Consider the following 20,898-nt stretch of genomic DNA (forward strand, 5'->3'; position numbering starts at 1 on the left):
CTGATGTTCTGCAACACTTCACATCACTCAGTCACTCAGTAGACGAGAGTAGATTCAGTCTTTTTTGCAAATTTTTATTTGTCTTACATTGTGTGTCTGTTTTTTTACTCGGCGTTAAATAAAATAAAAATGCAACATGAAAAAAGCTGAACTCTTAATTAATTGAATCATTCAACAAGCTTTCAAACAAAGAAATGTGCGTCTGACATTAAACTTTGTGGTTCCCGACCTTGAGGAGGAACTAGTGCTGGACAACGATAAAATTTTTTAATCGCGATTAATCACATGATTTTCTTGTGATTAATCTCATTGTTATGCGCAAAATTGAATCATGAATTCTAAAGAAGTGTATTGCGCACTTTTAATTCAAATGTACTGCTATATACACAAAGTGTAATAACGTGGTTTGCAAACACTTTAAAGAAATCAGGTGCTTTTTACCAGCAGTATTCCCTTTACACAGTAGCAACAAAATATTTCTTGTAAATCTCAACTTAAACATTAATCTAACAACACTAGTTTAAACCTGTTGATTATTTTGTTGCAGAAAGACGACAGTGGAAATTACTGAGAGGAGTTTGTTGTGTGCGACACCAACAAATCCCTCTCCTCCTTGTTTCCACCGCCGTCTTCCTGCAAAAACTCGCCTCTCGAGATTTCAGAGCGAGATCTGTCATTGAGCGAGACTTCAGTTTCCTGTTAAAACCACCCAGTCCCTGGCAGGGACCCTTTCCATGATGTTGTCAGACACCTGGTGCAACAGTCTGAGCCTGTCAGTGGCAATAAGAAACACTTTGTATGGACGCCATTTTGACTAAAGAAATACGTTGCAGCCACTGTAGCCGGTTTAACTACCGGTGTTCTGACGATATCTGCTGCCTTCGTGCAAATCAACAGCCGTCTATCGAGTCGAAAAATGCTACCTTATGTGTTCCCTTCTCCAATCCCATAAAGTTATAACTCTCACAGTATTATGACATCTTCTGTTTTTTGATTATAACATTTAGCATAAATAGCATCATGTAGCGTAAATCCACACAACACCAGCTGAAGGATCTACTGCACGGTTCCAAAACTTTATGTACCTACTAGCAAAGTCCTTACAGGCAAGTCCCGCCACCCTGCAGCCATCTCGGTGACGCCTCCGGGCATTTATTTTGGATTAACAATATCCGATCCCTAGAATCAGCAGTAAAATCTGGCTTTAAAAAAAAACGAAATAAGGTTTAAAAAGCGTTTTTATATACAGTCTATGGTTTTTCCCCACCGATTATACTTCTTCTACGCATGCGTAGCAGACCTTTACATCAGTGGAACCACACGGCTTAATGTTTCCCGCCTCGGCTGTTAAAGCAGATTGGCTTTCTAGCGGGAAAGGCGGGATAACCAGCATTTTGGCGTTTAAGTGGTGTGTCTCTTCTTAAACGTCTCTGCCACTACTCATTTAGACCCAAACATATGTAAAAAATAAAATAACAAAAGGGCCCAGGTTTAAAGTTGTCGAAATGATCCTATAAGTGAGGGGTGAAATACTCAATGTTGTTTGTGATGTCATTCATTCGTAATAGAAAAGGCAGCACAAAAAATAATTTCAGATTCAAAGAGCAAGTGGCTCCATCCTTGTCTCCTGCCCAGGTTTAAAAATACCCTAAATGATCCTTTTAATAGATTAATCGTTCTATAAAATAATGAGAAAAACGTGACAGTGACGTGTTATCATACAAGAAAATCTGGAAATATTCACATGCAGAACAAGAAGGGAAAGTGGAACCAGTACATTTTTATAAGAAAAAAATCAAAACTTTGTGAACACAGTGAAATTAGTTTTGAAGTAGCTTCACACGGCATGCTGCTTGTATCAAAATTCAAGTATTTAACACAAAGCTACGGATGTAATTTGTTTTTAAGAAGAAGCAAGTGCTGATATAACAGAAACGAATGCTATGCTGGGATTCACAGAGATTCACTGCGGTTTCCTGCTTCGTACGTTAGTGTCTTTAAAGCAGTCTCTGTGCTGCGGCAGTCCTCAGAGGCTGGAGCTGACGAGTCCAGACGTCATGTAGCTCTCGTGGGACACCAAGTTCTGTCTGCTTTCGTCTGACGACTCCGGATGCTGCTATTGGAGGAAAGACAGAAATATTCAGCCGCCACAAAACCACACACACGCTTTGAGAAACAGCGTGGCCGCGTTCTTACGTTTCTGCGGAAGAGGCGGTGCAGCAGGCCGCGTTTGGGGTTCTCGGGCGCCTGGGACCACTCGAGGTCCGGAGATCGAGATCCCGCAGGGCCAAAAATATTCAGCTCCTGGAAACATCCTGTCTCTATCACCTGCAGGGGGAGGAGGAGGAGGAGGTTTGTAGTCTCCGTGTGGACAGACGCTTCGACGCTACCAAGAAGTTGAACGTACCTCGTTTTGCCAGGTTATAGGGACGCTGCCTGTGTTGAACTTGGAGTAGAAGTAGTTGTCTTCGTGGTTCAGAATGACTCCCTTCACTGTAGAAAACTCGTCAATGTCCTGCACGTCGCTGCAGTACACCTGTCTGGGCTGCAGGAGTAAAAACACAACATGCAGTGAGCACAGACAGGCTTTCAGTTTTCCTTCCTTCTTATTTATTTAATTTGAATATATGATTACTTCATGTTTTAGAGCCGTAGTCACTTTTCATATTAAGAAATAACAAAAAGGCAACTTTATATAAGCCATAAAGTCTACAGTTTGTTTGTTTGTTTTATTTAAAGAGGTCATATTATGCTTTTTGTGTTAAATCTTTTTTTGTGCATGTAATAGGTTTGCAAAGTGAAAACAGCTGGATTTACTTCCATAAACTATCTGCATCACTATGTAACGCGCATCATAACGCTCGCCTGGCGGCTACTGTGGCACGCCCTCAAAAACACTGGTGGAGAAACACACTGAGCTGCAGCACACACAGTGACAAGACGTCCGCTCGCTGCCTCCCCTCACCCCCACCCTCCCTACTGAACGCTAAAGACCCTCCAGGCGTACGTATGAAAGATAGAAAGCTTGTGAGGACCATAGACTGTATATACTCTGCTTCTGATTGGCTAGTAGTCCTTACCTAGGTACTGCACAGGTGAATAGAAGTGAGACGCTTCACTCGGTAGCTAAGATGGAGCGTTTAACACACAGGGTGAAAAGAGGTGCTGCAGCAATATGCAGTATGACAAAAATATGGTGTGTTTTTAAAAAAAAATTATTTTGGTACAACCCCTAAATAAAATTATAAACCTTAAAATGAGCATAATATGACCTCATTAAATACACTTTTAATAAGTTATTAATAACAGCACACGTGTTCAGACTATCTGGAGGGGAATTCCTGTAGAATTAAAATGCTAAAAATAGCAGGAGGATATATACTAGTTAAATTGACATATCATTAATCATTAATAAAGATATTAGTTATATTTGTAAAGCTTATTTCTATGGAGGATTATTCCCTACTATTTCCCCAGGGCATTTCCTGAAAAGAACGATGACTAAGGTTGTTTGTGAGTTCACAGCAGGTCAGCTGAACATGCAAATGTGAAATTAATCTACAGGCGAGCGAAGAATTAAATGTAAATGAAGAATAAGGTTTGTGGTTTAAATGGAGTCACTGCCACTGTCAGACTGTGTAACAGGTAAATACATGTGCGGAGATGTTATGTGTGTCTAAACCATCATTAGAGTACTTGCATCAGGTTTAAATGGGGGCTTGACGAGTCCTGCTTCCAGCATCCTGAAGTTGATTTGCTGGAAGAAAGGGTGCGACTTTACTTCCCTCCCCCCTGAGCTCTGGCAACCCAACCTCTGGTTCGGGTCCTTGGTCAACAGCTGCAACACAGGAAAGAGAACCTGTTCATTTCCTGAACTTGATTGTTTGAAGAAAGATGTCTGTTGAGCAGAACTTACCAAGGAACAGAGGTCTTTCACCTCCGTGCTGAACTTGTCACCGTATTCCTCCTGTTCAGTCTGAATCCTTCGCTCCATCTCCATGGGTTTAGGATGCTCTCCTCGGGTCCTGAACGGGGGCTGCCCTGCAGTCATCTCATAGATCAGACAGCCGAGGCCCCACCAGTCGACGCTCACCCCGTAAGGCCTGTGGTTGATCACCTCGGGAGCTGAAATGAGGGTGCAGGTCAGTACGCTGTCAGCAGCCAGCAGCAGCGTGTGATTGACCAATTGGTCATCATCAGTTAATCCTCCAGTGAAATAATGAACAAAACTCATGTAATTGTTAATTTTATATCTGAAAATGTCTGTTTTGGTGACGTAAACATTGTTTTTAACTTTGGCAGTTTGCTGCTTACTTTTGTACCGTTTAAGGTTTTTCACCGGACTTGAACTGTATTTCAATACAAACTAGAAACATTGGGGTGTTTTTTGACCAGTAGTGTTTATCTGTGATGGTGCTGACAGCATTATTTACACAGCAGATATCCAAGAAAAGACTTATTTAGATTTCTGTAAAATGTTTTTCAGACAAGGTTTGTAAACTTCAGTCTCTTTCCCACCTTCTACTGCTGCTCTACAAAAGCCTCCAAAATAATTGGTCTCCCCACCCCCAACCTCTCTGACCTCAATAGGAAAGCCATTATACGGAAAGCACACATAATATCCCACGACATCAGTCATCCTCTCAGCATTTTTTTCACTCTGCTACCATCGGGACTTAGATATAGATCCCTGGCCTGGAAACGGGCTCGCTATAGCAGGAGTTTTGTCCCGTCTCCATAACACTACTCAACAAGAGTACTTGCTAAGTAAAAGGTATGTTTGGGTTTGAGAGTCAATTTGTGTATAAAATGTACAGCATGTTGTTATGTATGTTCATGTACGTATAGATGGTGGAAACAAATGTCCTGGAAAGGACAATAAAGAATCTAATCTAGTCTAACAGCGCGGCCGACCTCTGACTCTGATGATAACAAACTGTACTTCTTTGTCTGTTAAAGACTTTTTGGCGAACAAAGTAATTATACTATATTTATATAAATAGCGCATATACCAAACAATGAATTATTTGGTAATTTGGTGTAGTAACAATTTTTTATGGTCATTTCTGTATTTTCTGTAACAAATATTTCAAGAAAAAGTGTTACACATTATTTCTGCATAGACAGCAGCAGGTTAAAGGTTAAACCTGCAGGCCACAGATAAACCTTCTGATATTGGTTACCTGAGACCTTTAGATTTATTACATTAAGATCAAGAACAGATTTAGGAATTTTCTCTCTGGAGTTGTTTGGTTTTTGCTGAGATAAAGGCCAACACACTCTTTGTGCTCTGTAGACTTTGTCTGGACATCAGTAATGTGAGCTACATACATACATACCCATATATCCCAGCGTGCCCACCATGCCTCGCGCCAGTTTCCCTTCAGACAGCCTCACAGCCAGGCCAAGGTCAGAGATGCGGATGTGTCCTTCAGGGAACAAATACAAAAAAATCCACCGAACAGGTTTGAGCTATGACGCACTTTCCCTTTCGCCCAATCAGTTTCTACTTCCCTGCCCTCTTAGTAGACAGCTCTTGAAACATTGTATGCAATAACTAATATTGAGTCATCATTATGGCTTGTAAACCTAAGGTGGCTCCAGGTCTTCAAACGCGCTGCCAAGAATGAATGAACAGTTGCAGAGTTTTCTTAAAATAGACCGCGCCACACCTGTTTTTCACAGGCTTTTCACTTCCTCCACCTGCCTTTGTTTGTACCCATGTCAACAAAAACAGGTTGAAGTATCTCAAGAATGCATCCGATAAGTGGAGTGATTTGCTGACAGAACTATTATCTGTTGTCATTTTAATCACTCAGACAAATTTTCCGAGCTAAAAATAACCACAAACATATCATCAGAGCTATTTATGTCTCAATATTTACAGAAACAAACTCTTGCTGTACATACCATTGTCATCCAAGAGAATGTTTTCTGGTTTCATATCCCTGGAAGATCAAACACAGCAGTCGATTCATACGTCCAGGACAGAAGAGAGGTGACTCAATATGGAAATTCTCTTACCTATATATTATTGACTTTTGGTGGAGGTGCATTAAACCACAGCAGACCTCTGCAGCGTAGAACCTCACTCTGTCTTTGTCCAGGCCGGGCACGCCGATGTTATAAATATGAAACTTCAAGTCCCCACCGCTCATCATGGTCAAAACCATACACAGGGAGTGTTTGGTCTCGTAAGCATACGCCAGGTTCACCTAAATGCAGAACAAGAGTGCATGTGAAGTGTGGATCAGTTAAAGACTTGTACAGTCGTAGGAAAAAGTATTTGAACACTTTGGAATTTCCAGGATTTCTGCATGAATTGGTCATAAAATGTGATCTGATCTTCATCTAAGTCACAACAACAGACAAACACAGTCTGCTTAAACTAATACCATGCAAAAAGTGGAAAAAGTAGGTGAACCCTTGGATTTTATTACTGGTTGAACTTCTTTTGGCAGCAATAACCTCAGCCAAGCATTTCCAGTAGTGGCAGATCAGACCTAAACAACAGGAATTTTGGACCGTTGTTCTTTACAAAACTGTTTCAGTTAGGAATATTTTTGGGATGTCTGGTGTGAATCGCTCTCTTGAGGTCATGCCACGGCATCTCAGTCGAGTTTAGGTCAGGACTCTGACTGGGCCACTCCAGAAGGTGTATTTTCTTCTGCTGAAGCCATTCGGTTGTTGATGTACTTCTGTGCTGTGGGTTGTTGTCCTGTTGTCACCCATCTCCTGTTGAGCTTCAACTGGCGCAAAATGTCTTCATAAATTTTGGAATTAATTTTTTTGTCAATGAGCAACCTTTCCAAGCCCTGAGGCAGCGAAGCAGCCCCAAACCATGATGTCCCCTCCACCATACAGTTGGGATGAGGTTTTAATGTTGATATGCTGTGCCTTTTTTTTCCTCCACACATAGGATTGTGTGTTCCTTCAAACAACTCAAATTTGGTTTCATCTGTCCAGAGAATATTTTGCCAGTAGGGCTGTGGAACTTCCAGCCGCTCTTTTGCAAACTTGCAGCAATGTTTTTTTGGACAGCAGTGGCTTCCTCCGTGGTGTCCTCCCATTAACTCTATTCTTGTTCAGTGTTTGTTTAGAGTCGTCAACAGCAATGTTAGCATGTTCCAGAGCATCTGTAAGTCTTCAGCTGACACTCTAGGATTCTTCTCAACTCATTGAGCATTCTGCGCTGTGCTCGTGCAGGACGGCCACTCCTAGGGAGAGCAGCAACAGTGCTGATCTTTCTCCATTTATAGACAATTTGTATTACCATGGACTGATGAGCATCGAGGCTTTTAGAGATACTTGTGGTACCCTTTCCAGCTTTATACAAGTCAGCAATTCTTAATCTTAGGTCTTGGGAGAGCTCTTTTGTTCAAGAGATGGTTACTTGGGGGCGGCTGTGGCTCAGGAGGTAGAGCGGGTTGGCCGTTAATCGGAAGGTCCCCTGGTTGCGTGTCGAAGTGTCCTTGGGCAAGATACTGAACCCCGATTTGCCCCTGGCGGCTATTCCGCCAGTGTATGAATGAGTGTGAATGTTAGTTTCCGTTTGAGCACTTAGGCTCAGTGTATGAATGTGTATGACTGGTGAATGCAGAACGCTTTGAGTGGTCGAAAAGACTAGAAAGGCGCTATACAAGTACGGAGCATTTACAGAGCATTTACTTCGTTAGAATAGCAAAATTAAAACTGGGGCCTGTACCAAGAAGCAAGTTCAACATACCTATGAATATGTTTTACTTTATCAATCACAATTGGGATCGGGATAAGGTGTCACACGAAGATGGTTATCAACTCGGTAAGTCAAAACAGGGTTTTCCAATCCAGCCGTGAGCACGTTCACATAAAAGAGGCGGTGTTAGCAGCAGATGACCAATCGCAGACATGAACAAGTCCTCTGGCAGCAGAGCGTCATATTTTATAAACAAAGAGCCAACTGTAATTTTAAGACAAATAGCCAACAACATAGTCTAAGTAACACAGCTGCTGTACAAAAGCTTCTCCGTATCACTGCAGCACACATATAGGCTAAGCAGCCTATGAAACGGTCTGTGGGATCTCCTACAGATGGTGATGTCATTTTCCAAGAGAGCTGATTGGTCAGTAGGTGGCGTTTTAATAGCGTTGATCTCTTATCTGGAACATAACCTGCAGTGCAGTCTGGAGCAGGTTAGCCGTTCAGCATAAGTTACCATGGCGATCAACCTCGGTAATAAGTGAACCACCTTTGTGGTACCAAAAACCCAGGGTTAACCCTTTAGTTATCTGGAAAAGCTCAAATCCTGCTTCACGGTACAGGCCCCAGGTGTGTGTTTTTTATAGCAGCTCTTAACCAACACCTCCAATCTCGTCTCAGTGATTGGACTCCAGGCTCGCTGACTGCACTGTAGATGTTTACACGGTGTGTTCAATAAAAACGTGAGAACATATAATTGTTTGTGTCACAGTTGGTGCTGTGACACTTGGGGGTTTTCCTTTTTTCCCTGTGGTGTTCTGTGGGTGTGTCTAACACTTGGCAGGAAGCGGATCGCCTGGTGAAGTTGCACACCTGCTGGCAATCCTCATCAGCTGCCGGCCTTAAGATGTGGGGCTTCCTGACACTCGTCGCCACATTATTCCTAACCTGTTCGGGATACCCTCATCAAGTGTGTCTTTTGTGTTGCACAGAGGATTTTTGGGATCGCTGACTGCCCCTGCTCACTCTAACCTTTTTCAAACAGTTCTACAAGTTGCTCCATTCCTTGTGAATAAACTCTTGACTTGAACTTGCCTCGGCTCGAGTGTTCTGTGTCTGCACCCTGGTCCACAGTCATACTACATACAACAGTTTGTGTGGTATTACCTTAAGCAGACTGTGTTTGTCTATTGTTGTGACTTAGACGAAGATCAGAACACATTTTATGACCAATTCTATTTAAAAATCCAGGTTATTCCAAAGGGTTAACGTAGTTTTTCCTGCGACTGTATGTGGCGTAAGGCAAGCAGTATTGTGTACTTTGGTTTAATGTCACCAAATCTCAACATGCGTTGTTAGGTTTAGGTTAAAAAGGTTTTTATTTGCACAGAAAGATTTTAACTGTGGTAATCTCACCACAAATCAAACCGAAAAGGCATAACTCTGGTAATCTCACCACAAATCAAACCGAAAGGGCATAACTCTGGTAATCTCACCACAAATCGACTGTCCAGCACCTCCAGTATCTGTTTCTCATTGAGAGCCATGCCTTCTCCTTTCCTCTTCTTCACATGAGTCTTCTCCAGCTTTTTGCAGGCATACAACATTCCTGTGGCTCGTACCTGACAAGCCCACACCTGGAAAGATAACACAAAATAGTTAATTAGTAGCAATAGTTATTATTTCAAAAATGAAATCCTGTGTGTGGAAATAACAGTATTGTAATTCCATAAAGTCATAAACCATATACCTTAAATGGGTCAAAAACACTGGAACGCTGGATCATACTTTTCCCGTAATGCAACTACATAGCATCTTTTAGTGGACCCTTTCTGATTGGTGTTCACACTCCAGCTTGTAACACACGTCACAAACCTGTTCACCCCGACCTGAGATACCAAAGTGCTCAGAGTGTTTGACAACATTGTGGAAATGATCCCTACAGAGATAAGCCCTTTTGTTCAATCAGAAACAGTCAGTAAATCGCTCTCCTCAAAGCCACCAGACTCCATTGATAAAAACTGTAATTTTACCTCTCTGGTCTACCGCTGCCTCCATCAGTTAGTTTGTGTAATTGTGTGACTTTAGTGTATTTAACAAAGACCAGCGACTCCTGTGTTCTGAAAAGTAGGCAGAAATCTCAAAACCTGGACAAATAAAGCCAAATCTTTCAGAATATTTAGAGACCACTAGAGGGAGATGAGAATATATGTATTTTTTTTAAATGTGGGCTCTCACACACACAGCTTTGGCTGCAAACTATTTAGTCATTGAGAAAGTGTGACTGCAGTCTTACCTCTCCAAACCCTCCTTTCCCCAGTAGTCTGTACTGTCTAAACGTCTGCTTGGTGATGGGCTGCCTTGAAGAGAAAGACAAGTTGTTTTCATTCTGAACTGAAAATACAAAACTAAATGTGGCACGGAGTCAAGAGTGGTTGTAGCAGAGCATGTCGGGTAATGCAAGCAGATAAACCAGCTACGCAACCAACCACTGAGCTGTCATTGTGTTTAGTTTGTACACACATACTGACCTCTCCAACATCTTCCACTGTAGCAGACGGTCAAAAAACATGCTCTCCTGGTACTGCATGAAGGGCTCTCCACTGAGGTATTTATGTAGGTCTCTAATGCAGGAAACAGAGAGGTTAGGCTTTATTCCCTTTAAACATGTGCACATATAGCCAGAAGGAGCATGTGAGGACTTACTCCCTGCACTCATGAAAGACATCGCTGCAGGGATCCAGCTCCAGATTCTGGATGCAGCTCTGTTTGTGTCTCAGCACGATGGACACGCACTGACTGGACTGAGGAAACATGGATGAGGACGTTTAAGCCGAGGCTGGTTTTTGTAAAACAAACTAAAGTACTTACTGTGGCTGTTAGCAGCCGTTAAACTCTAGATGGGTTTCTGGGTGGACGTAAAACTAATTTAAGAATATTTGTTGTAAAATAAAATATGGAGTTTGAGTTCTTTGGAGTACAAATATGTAACAAAAAGATACATAAATATTTGTAAGTAGTATGGATGTGTGTGTTTTCAGACCTGACTCATGAGGAATCTCTGAACGATGCTGATGCCAAAAACTCTCCTGTCCTCGTCTGACTTTGTCTCAAACATGTCCTGCAGGAGACATCATATGAATATACAGGTGAGTTCTTCAAAGCGTTTAAACAGTAAGAGGCATCAGTTCCCATCTTCAGCTCTGAGATATTCTAAATACGTTAAAACGGACTAAACAACAATGTGAACAGGAGCTACAGATGGACTTTAGGGAAGAAATGTGGGGAATTAAATCTTCTCAGGGACTCAAACTTACAAACATCTACAACCTTTTTGGAGAGGATTGCAAACCATACACATGTATTTTGGACGTTACGTGAAATATTCAAATTACTCAATCAAGTATTTTGTTCCAGTCTCCCTAGAGAGCCATTATTGATCAGGAAATAGGAAAAAAATATTGTCTGTACTGCAGCATCACTGAACTGGATCTGGAGGGGACCCTCCATCTCATGCCAGGTGTGAAGGTCTCAATGGGAATAAATATTTTTATGTTGTAATTTACAGAGAGATGGTCAACTTGCTAGAAGGCACTGGATGAAGAGAGACTCTAGACTGGCTCCAAACTAACTATACAATCTTAAAACTCTGCACATTGGAATGAGGGGTGGTGGGAAGTATATTACCGGGAATACGATTTTTGCAGCGATCACATTCGGTGTACTGAGACAACATATATTTTACTTAACTTACAAAGCCACACAAACGGCGCCCATCATGTCTTTTTAGGGCATTACTTCTACATCCAAACTGTGGTCAACTTCATAGGGCGATGAGACCAAAAATATTCTCATGATAAAAACATTTCACATCATTCGATATCGATAATTATCAGGATAAATGTCAAATCATTATTTCTTTCAAGTTTAAAGGCAGATTTTTGCTCCTGAGTGAAAATGTGGTTAAACTTTCCTACACTCGCTGCCAAACAGTGGATCACTTCACAAGAACATTCAAAACTATTGTGACTAAATGTTTTTCAACAAATATGATCAGTAAATGTTTTTTCAGTCCCTGTTCCTCAGTTTTAATTTAATATAAAAATTAAGTGCTAATTTGTTTGTGATTCAAATTAATTAAACCAAACATTTATTGACGGTAAATTGAACATTTATGATATTGTTATTGAGGAAAATTATACTGCGATAATTATCATTATTGTTTTATTGCCCAGCCGGTTAACAGATTAATGCCCGCCACAGACTTCTGCTGTCCTTACCTCAGATTTGTTCCTGAATTTGTTTTTTAAATTAATAAAGACGCTGAAAAATGTAGAGTTTTGTAATTCTTGAACATGCTAACCCTTTGAAATCTCAGTAAGTGTATTGTGTTGTGTAATTTCTGGACTTTATTCACTCACATTTGATGCACTGAAGTGTTTGTTTTACGGTACCACAACTCACCCAACCTGACACAGTTCATATCAGCATGCATTTGTCTAAAATGGAGCTTTCTGAGCTTTAACTTGCTCTGTATTTCTTACAGTTGAAATCCTATAAATGATATTTACTTAAGCCCCCAAAGCTTTAACGTACCAAAGCGTCCTGGAGGGAAATGTAGTTCTGCAGATCAGGCCGACTCCGACAGAAGAGCTGAAACAGTTTCTTGCCAATAGGCTGCTTCACACACAGACTATAGTAGTCTCGCTCTGACGGAGAAACGTAAAACAAAACATGATGTGAAATCACACAACAAACCCTGACATGCAGTGACTTATGAAACACGCTCGTGCACACACCTATATTCATGGCCATTTCCATGCACTGATTAATGTGAGGAAAGCGAAGCATCTCTTTCCACTTCCAGCTTCTGCCTTTACCCCCTCCACCTGACAGAGAAAATCGAATCTGTTTTAGTTGCAGATTGTGATTATAGATATGTCAGCAGTGTCATCATAAACATGCGTGAGTACCTGCATACCTAGCCCGTCAGGTTTCACACAATGGTATGCTTCACTACAGTGAATGAGCTATTTATAGCTGTGGAGCAGGTAAGCAAAGCCAGTGGGACCACATTACTCTGCAGCTCAATTTCTAACTAATAGCTCGGCCGTCGCTTCAAAAGTAAAGCTCAGTTTTCGTACAACCCATTTGTTTCCCAACAGAATTTCATATTTCAGATTATGTTTCTGATGTTTTTGTTCAAAGTCTTTCACTGTGGGTGAACTATGAGTAAATCTAGAAATGTCCAAACTAATTAAAAGTAAATAAATGTTGTGGAAACTTGAAACCAGCACTGGCAGGGATTAATAAAACAGGGGTGAAAGTCTGAGCAGCCCAGGGGTCAGTGCAAATGACTGATCTGTGTTTCATCATTCCTCATCGTTGTTGTTTAGGGAAGTCGCCGCCCTCAAATCACCGAACCAAAACATGACCGGAGAAACATTTTGCACCTGAGATCCTGACAAAGATTATGCCATGAAGTGTAGAAACAAAACCTTCTAATTAAAGTCTAAAAAACTCTTACAATTAGCATGTAGTTGCTGGTCTAAATGTGAACATTTAAATGATCCTATTACATGTCTTATTCTCACTGTAAATACTTTCAGAAAAATAAGTTTAGATGTTTGGACATAAATTCTGTAGGACAATATGAAAAAGGTCTCTTACCTTCTCTGGCTTTAATAAGAGCACTATTTGCCACCATGCTTTCAATCTCCATGTTGAAATGTGTGTTTGTTCTAAAAGCTGTCCCTGTCTATTTGTCCAAAGCTGCAGTACATCCAGTGTTCATGCACTGACTGTAATAAAGTAGGATCTCATCACCAAATTGTAGTAAAAGCCAACAGTCCAGTTGGTTGAGTTGAGCTAGTGAGGTATGCCCGTCTAACCTGCAGTCCCTGTGCTCTGCTAGTGGATGGAGATGCAGGTGTTTGCACTTTTTGAACTCTAGTCCAACCACAGGACACTCCCTCGTCACAGAGGCGGGACAGACGCTGCAGCGCTGTCATCATCAGAGACTCAGGGGGAGGATGTAAAAGACCTTCAGGTCTACACAGAAAAAACATCACTTGTTTTACAGAAAGAGAAAAAACAAACAGGATAATCGACGTTGAGAACTTGGACGTGGCACATTTATAAAACAAAAACAAACAAGGATGAAAAGGTCACAGATTTACTACGCGTGTATTTTAATGTAACTGAAATAAAAATGATGATGATGAACATCATAATATTACTATTCAGGATGGAATAATAATTCAATATAGAGCTGCAATTAACGATTATTTTCAGTATTGACTAATCTGACGACCACTTTCACGATGAATCGACTAATCATTAAGTCTATAAATGCTCATCACAATTTTCCAAAGCCCAAAGTGACGTCTTCAAATTGCTTCTTTGGTCCAACCAACAGTCCAAAACCCAAAGACTCTTCATTTACTATCATAAATGACAAAGAACAGCAGCAATTCCTCAATTTAAGAAAGATTACATTTTTGTTTAAAAAATGCCTGAAACGATTAACCGATAATCAAAATAGTTGTCAATAAATTTTCCTTTAACCGACTAATCGAATAATCGACTTATCGTCGCAGCTCTAGTGATCTATTCATTTCAGTTACGCTGGTATCACGAGATGTGTCAGCAGTGTGCCAGTAATTTTGCTAGGAGAGACTCAGGACACATAAATGAATGACAACCAGCAGAAGTGGGGACGTTGGGGTTTCCCTCCTCTTTTGTAATGTTCACAGGGAGAAAACGGAAACTGTGTCCAGAAGTTGTAAAAGTTACTGATTGGTGCTGCAAGTCTTTTTTAATCAGTAGCTTGTTTCTTTTTTTAGCTTAAGTTACACACATTTGTTTCTTCCATATTTTAATTGCATTGCATTTTTTCTTAATGTGCATGTAAACATTTCTAAAAGCATTTTCATTTGTCATCTGACTGCAAGCTATATTTCAGAACGTGTTTTTTTTATTTTTTTTTAATTTTTTTTACAAATTTTGCTTTCAAAAAGTGGTGGGGACAAAATCAGCCATTTCTAAAAGGGGTGGGGACATGTCCCCAGCGTCCCCAGTGTAAGTGACACCTAGAGCAACCAGTCTCTTCCTCACAGCTAATTGATTTTACCTGATCGGTACTCGGCCAGATACCAGGTACTGGGATCTGTTTTAGGACTGAAAAAGTCGGATCAGTGCATCCGTATGATTATGGCAGGAAGCTTTTACACTGATACCACATTTCTGTTTTAGTGCAGTGTGAGTGTACTTTTTTTCCCCCATGAATTAAATTTACGTGGTTTATTTTTGATCTGAAAGTCCCTGATGTGTCAGATCTGGGTTCATTTATTTGAAGATGCAGATTGTCCAGTGATTCGGTTGAATTTCCACCGAGCTCTTCAGGAGGTGCTGGACAAAATATTGGGCGACACCCCAAGTTTTTATTGGTTCTAGCTTTTCAAACGTAAGGATTTGCTTCTTGTGTTTTATTTCCTTGCAAGCTTGAATATCCTTTTCACTATTTTCTACATCTTAAAGAACACTGTACAATAATCTGCAGATTAATCATTAATGAATAAAATCTTTATTGATTGCAGCCGTTACTGATCACAGACCAAGATATCCCTCCTGTGAAGAGACCCACATCACATTGAACCAAGTGCAGGAGACAGTTCATTAAAAGCTCGATCACCTGCAGTTTGTTCAACACTTTCCTTGAAAAGAAACCAGAATACAGTTTCAGTAAGATCCTGGTTTCCCACTCTACCTCTGAACATCTTCACTGTTTGGCCGCAGCAGACAGAAGCTTTAGGAGCGTTGCTGTCGCAGCTGTAGAAGGACAAACACACATGTTTTCTGACGTTGTCCTGCAGGTCCAGTTCAAAACTTCACTAGAAAAATGTCCCATTTTAGAAGTACTTAAACAGAAGGTGAAATTGTACACTCTTGTATCTCAGTTATATTTAGCTGTTAGGATATTATATTGCTCAGATCAGGGCGTGTGTGTGTGTGTGTGTGTGTGTGTGTGTGTGTGTGTGTGTCAGGGCTGAGCTCAAGCACAATGTATAATTAAACTGAATTGCAGGTTAATTTGATCGGTGAAGCAGGATGTTATTTCACCAAAAACACCAAGTCATTGTTAACAGCACGTCAGAGTTAGAGAGAAATTCAGTTTTACTCAAGCTGGGACTCCTCAAATGCTGCATCCTGACCTCTGTGACCCCCAGCAGAAACTCCTATCATGGTGATCCACCTGTGCCTTGTATAATCTCCAGATGTGTTTTCATGTCTCAGCAGTTCTTTCAATTATAATTTCCAAGAGAAGGAGGAGTGGAAATCCCGACACCTGGCGGACAGATGAGGCCATTGCAGCTCGTCCGTGTGTGTTTGTGTCTCCAGAATGGCTCCACAGCAATAATTCTTTATTATTGTCACTGAAATTTAGATTACTTAGTGATTATTTGTACAAATCAGTCAGGAGACATTTTTCCGTGAAACTAGTACTTTTGCTTTGATACTTGACGTATATTTTGCAGCTAATACTTCTGTACTTTCACAAAAATACAGGACTTTTACTTAGTTATTTTACATTGTTAAATTGGTACTTTCACTTAATTAAATGATCTGAATATTTCTTCCACCACCGCATACTTACGTTTTAATCACCACTGATTTTCTTTTACCTGAAACGAACCTTGACTTTGCACGTTTTTACAATAAATTATTCAAGCCAAACTAAAGAGCAGATGTCTTTCTTCAAGTTTTAGAGTTGAGCTAAGCTAACTGTGTGTGATAAGTTCAGTTATCCTTAAACTCTAAATGTTAAAACCATAAGACGCAGTTTTGTGTTTCTAAATCAGATCTAAGATGAGGTTTTCCAACACAGCTTAAACTAAAAGTGTAAAGATGAAATGTATTAAACTCACTTTATTTATTTAGATTGAATAAAAGCCAGCCACATATTCATGCAGATCAGTTTTACTGTTCAGACTTTTCAGTTTGAGTCTGTTTTAGAGGCCTGAAGAGGTAAATTATAGTTATATATGGGTAAGTTATTTAGTTGTTTTGCCTGCTTTCGATGAAAAAGGTCATATTTAATCAAACTGTAGTAATAAATATAACAGGTGTTAACACTGATAAAAGGTTGGTATATCCTCAAGATTTAAAATAAAAGCTCAACGTTATTTGCCAAACTTTTGCATCCTTGTTTCCTCCTCGTGTCTGTCTCATAACACACTTTCTCAGTTAGGTCTTTGTCATCTCACCAAGCTTTAATATTTACAGTGGATATGAAAAGAAGGATAAACATCTAGTTATGGTACAACCACTGGAGAAGTAAATATTAATTTCTATCTGAGGAGGAAAACAAAAAGTGCCCAAAGAGCACAGATGAATAACATTTGAATAATAGTTTAATCTAATTAAAAGAAACGAAAATGGAGTTCTGGATTTGAGTCATTGACTTCAGGACGGGAAGCCTTGCGGACATCAGTGTCCATTTCATAAGGGAGAATTGAATGAAAAGTGAAACCACTAACAAGATCATCTGGTTATTTCTGGTTTTAACAAATACAAGAAAAGAACCTGCTGTTCAGTTCCGGGTGGAGTCAAAGCGATGATTGCCAATTTTAACGCCTTTAGTTTCCTCGCGGCGCTTGAAAACAATATGCTCCCTGTCTGCACAGAGCTCTGTGTAAACTTACTACACAAGACAGCCGAGCTTTTAAATGGAGATTAAACCTGAAATTATTAGATCTTATCTGAACAACATAACCTGAAATAAAGATATTTTCTGTTTCTTAAATTAAACCTGGAAAGCCACATTAAGACAGAACATCTTTACCTTTTTCTGTAACAACAATGAGTTACAGAGTCTAGTACTAAAGTACTGGACTTAAGTACAATTTTGAGGCTTTTTGAGTACATTGTTTTCTCCTTTCTACATTTCAGGAAAAAACACATTTATTTTATCTGTAGTTACTTTGCTGAATCAGATTAATAAAATACAATCAACAAATCCATAGGTGTCATTTACAGTGGGGACGCTGGGGACATGTCCCCACCACTTTTTGAATTGGCTCATTTTGTCCGCATCACTTTTTGAAAGCATATTTGTTAAAGATGTTCTAAAAAAAAAATAGCTTGCAACAAGAAATTTTTAAATAACAAATGAAATTGCTTTGAGAATTTTTATTTGCACAATAAAAAAAAACATGCAGTGCAATTATAATCTAGAAGAAACACATGCGCATTGTCCGAGAAAGTAACTTAAGCAACCAAAAAAAGCTACTGAATCCTGCATTATTATTACTGTTTACCACGGAGCTCTGAGGCTCATCACAAACTTCATGACACTCATCACTGCTCCTTATATGAGCGGGTTGGTTGGTCTGCATTGTCCACCCGTAGACTTAATCATTGGCACATTCTTGTTTATAAGGCTATTCTTGCTCTGCTTCCCCCATTCCTACAAACCTCCATCAAAAAGAAAGGCACAGGAAGATATTGTCTTTGTTCTGATGACTTCTTACTACTATCTGGCCCTCAAGTCCGGACTGAATCAGCGGCCCCCTGCGCTTTGAATCAGCTGCAAAATGTCCTGAATCTTCAGGAGCCGGTTTCACTGGTTGCTTTTAAAGTACTATTATTTACTGTTATATGTTTTAATGTCTGCAACCTTGTTAACTGTGCTGCTGCCTGTCTTGGCCAGGACGCTCTTGGAAAAAAGATTTTTAATCTCAATGAGTTTTCTTTCTGGTTAAATAAAGGTTAAAAAATAAAAAATAAATGATATTCCATTACATTTTTATATTTTGAATTGTCCCCGGCTACATGGATTTTGTTCCCTTCATATAAATAAAGACATTTACACTTTAAATTGTCTTAATTGATGTAACAGGGAAAGATAAGACAGGTCTAGCTTAGAGTAATTTAACTGATCTCATAAGTGTTTGACATTCTAGCTTTAGGTATTTCTCACATATACTTTTCCTTGTCAGGAAGACAACGATAGACTGATTAGTTAGAGACAGCAGCTCAGGCGTCAGGCTGGCAGATATCAGTGTTCTCTGGGAATCTTACAAGGTCGAGTCCTACAAGAATGTTTACAAGAACTAACTGGCTCTGCAGATTAGAGCTCAACTCATGGATAGTGATAGATTCCAATATGATGAAGCGCTGGAGTCTAAACATCAGATCAGATAGATTAGTTGTTCTAGGTTAAGGCCAGCTAAATTAAATAATACATTTCAACCATTATGAGTTTATTGCTCTAAGTCTTCTGGGGGAGGAACCCCTGACTTCAGGATCGAACATTTCTTCACAATAGTGTCAAAATATCTTCTGGTCTTGTTTTCCTGACCAAAGTCTTCCATCACACCCCTAATCTCAGACCTTATGTCCCCACAACTTTTCAACACAAAGTGCCGCCCTTGAATACAACAAATGACTCTCAAATGACAGCAACTGGTAATCTTGCCCAACACTGCTTATTAAAGACTTGAACCTGTGATGACGAGTCACAAGTAGATTCATTTCAAGGGGTCACGTGTCAGAAAAGTTGTGAGCCACTGATCCAAAACTAACCAGACATGTTCCTGCCTAAATAGTTGTTTTCATAAGTGATTTGATTTTATAAGAAAACTCAGTTTGACTCGCTGTTACATTTTGCACAGTTGTTTAGAGCAGCGAGACGTATGTAGGCTTCATCAGATCGGAAACACATGATGTTCGTGACTGATGTGTTGGAGGCAGTCAGGACAAGGGGGAAGCTCGAGGCCTTTCTCTGAAGACTTCCTTTTAATGAAATGCCACCATCAGCATTTAGGAAGGATGACATGTGAGGAAAAGTTCTAACGCAAACAGTACAAGTGTTGCTTTTACAGCCTGAAATGATCTGATGATTTCACAGAGCAGTCAGATGAGGGTCTGTGGCCTTCTTCTCCGTGGCCTTACGTCCCTTTTAATACGTATGAAGCGATCATGTGTACACTCAGTAAGAGAGAGCCCTCTTCATTACCCAAATTCACCAAATCCACGAATAAAGATATGTGAGGCATAAAATATCATCAGCGGTTAAGTACTTTTAATGTTTTTTTTCCCTGGTGCCTGGTCTAAATACATTTAATACTTTCACAAAGAGACATCCGAGCAGAGATCCTATCAGACAGATCGCTACAGCACAGGGTGATCACCCTTACAGAAGCTGGCCTTTGTGTCACCACGTGCTATCTAAAGCATGCAAATGGATGTTTTAAGATCCGTTTCTGACTATTTTAAGCATTATGTTGTTGCTGCTTATGTTTCATTCTTGGTTCTAAATATATATATATATATACATATATATATATATATATACATATACTATACATGGCTTTATTATTTTACTACTTAGAAGCTTTTCACTTGGACTACTGTAATGGAGTCCTGTACAGAGTCCCCAGCAAAACCAGGCTCCAGCATGTCCAAACCTCTGCTGAAGATCTGCCAGCACATCACCCCAACCCTAATCCACCCTCACTGACTCCCAATCAAGTCCCGCATCAACTACAAAATCCTCCTTCTCACCTACAAATCCCTCCATGCCCTTGCCCCGTGCCTTCGGAGACGTTCAGTATTGCAGCCCCGACCCTCTGCAACGCTGGACATGTTTAAAAAACCTCTCAGACACCATCTGTTCACCACAGCCTGGAAACTCCATTCGCACAGTTAACCCGGTTTTGTATGTGAAAATGTTTGGTGATTTATCATAAATATTCAATTTTGTAGCGTGTCCTTGGGTTTCATATACATTCTTTATATATCTAAGTTATTATTATTATTACTATTATTTTAAAGCACTTTGTAACTTGTTCTTGTGGTGCTATATTAAATTAACTTTTACTTACTACGGCAAGCTGAGAAAGGTTCATGGCCCCACCACATGTAAACAGATTCTTATCAATCATTAACAAAATTGGGGGAGTAACAAATAAAAAAGGAGCCAAGTTGAATTCGATTTAAATCAAATTAATTATTTGGGTCAACACGACAGCTTCAGCAACCTGGTCGTCCATTTACATGTACTCATTTAGCTGACGCTCCAAAGCAACTAAGAATCGCTGTATATGTCAGAGGTCGCACGCGTCTGGAGCAGCTGGGGGTCAAGCGTCTTGCTCAGGGTCACATTGGTGGATGCGTCGCAGTGGGAATCGAACCCAGGCTCCCACCACAAACACCAC

General features: G+C 40.2%; 1 protein-coding gene across 2 annotated transcripts; it reads right to left on the bottom strand.

Annotated features, from left to right (window-relative positions):
- Window positions 1-58: 58 nt before the first annotated feature.
- grk5 (G protein-coupled receptor kinase 5) lies at window positions 59-13,581 on the bottom strand. 2 transcript variants are annotated; one of them, XM_038733832.1, is made up of 16 exons: window positions 13,349-13,581; window positions 12,478-12,567; window positions 12,275-12,387; window positions 10,722-10,799; window positions 10,385-10,482; window positions 10,210-10,302; window positions 9,975-10,038; window positions 9,175-9,315; window positions 6,025-6,215; window positions 5,911-5,948; window positions 5,340-5,429; window positions 3,917-4,125; window positions 3,701-3,838; window positions 2,408-2,545; window positions 2,197-2,328; window positions 59-2,113 (listed from the first exon to the last, which is right to left on the bottom strand). In XM_038733832.1, the coding sequence occupies exons 1-16, from the start codon at window positions 13,398-13,400 to the stop codon at window positions 2,027-2,029; spliced, it is 1,752 nt and encodes a 583-aa protein (XP_038589760.1). In that variant the 5' UTR covers window positions 13,401-13,581; the 3' UTR covers window positions 59-2,026. The 2 variants fall into 2 exon arrangements, with proteins under 2 accessions (XP_038589760.1, XP_038589759.1); XM_038733831.1 differs by having other exon boundaries at window positions 59-2,116.
- Between the last annotated feature and the right edge of the window lie 7,317 nt (window positions 13,582-20,898).

The sequence above is a fragment of the Micropterus salmoides genome, unplaced genomic scaffold (assembly GCF_014851395.1).
Source record: "Micropterus salmoides isolate LMB-PRFRI ecotype aquatic unplaced genomic scaffold, ASM1485139v1 Ms_hic_scaffold_20, whole genome shotgun sequence".
NCBI lineage: Eukaryota > Metazoa > Chordata > Actinopteri > Centrarchiformes > Centrarchidae > Micropterus > Micropterus salmoides.

What these genes read in the sequence shown, in the direction of transcription:
- grk5 (XM_038733831.1), bottom strand. Translation starts at nt 13,400, where the DNA reads ATGGAGATTGAAAGCATGGTGGCAAATAGTGCTCTTATTAAAGCCAGA. An exon ending in TGAAAGACCTCTGTTCCTTG is followed by an intron (nt 3,839 to 3,916) that starts GTAAGTTCTGCT and finishes CCTGTGTTGCAG; the next exon opens with CTGTTGACCAAGGACCCGAA. An exon ending in AGCCCCCATTTAAACCTGAT is followed by an intron (nt 2,546 to 3,700) that starts GCAAGTACTCTA and finishes TTACTCCTGCAG; the next exon opens with CCCAGACAGGTGTACTGCAG.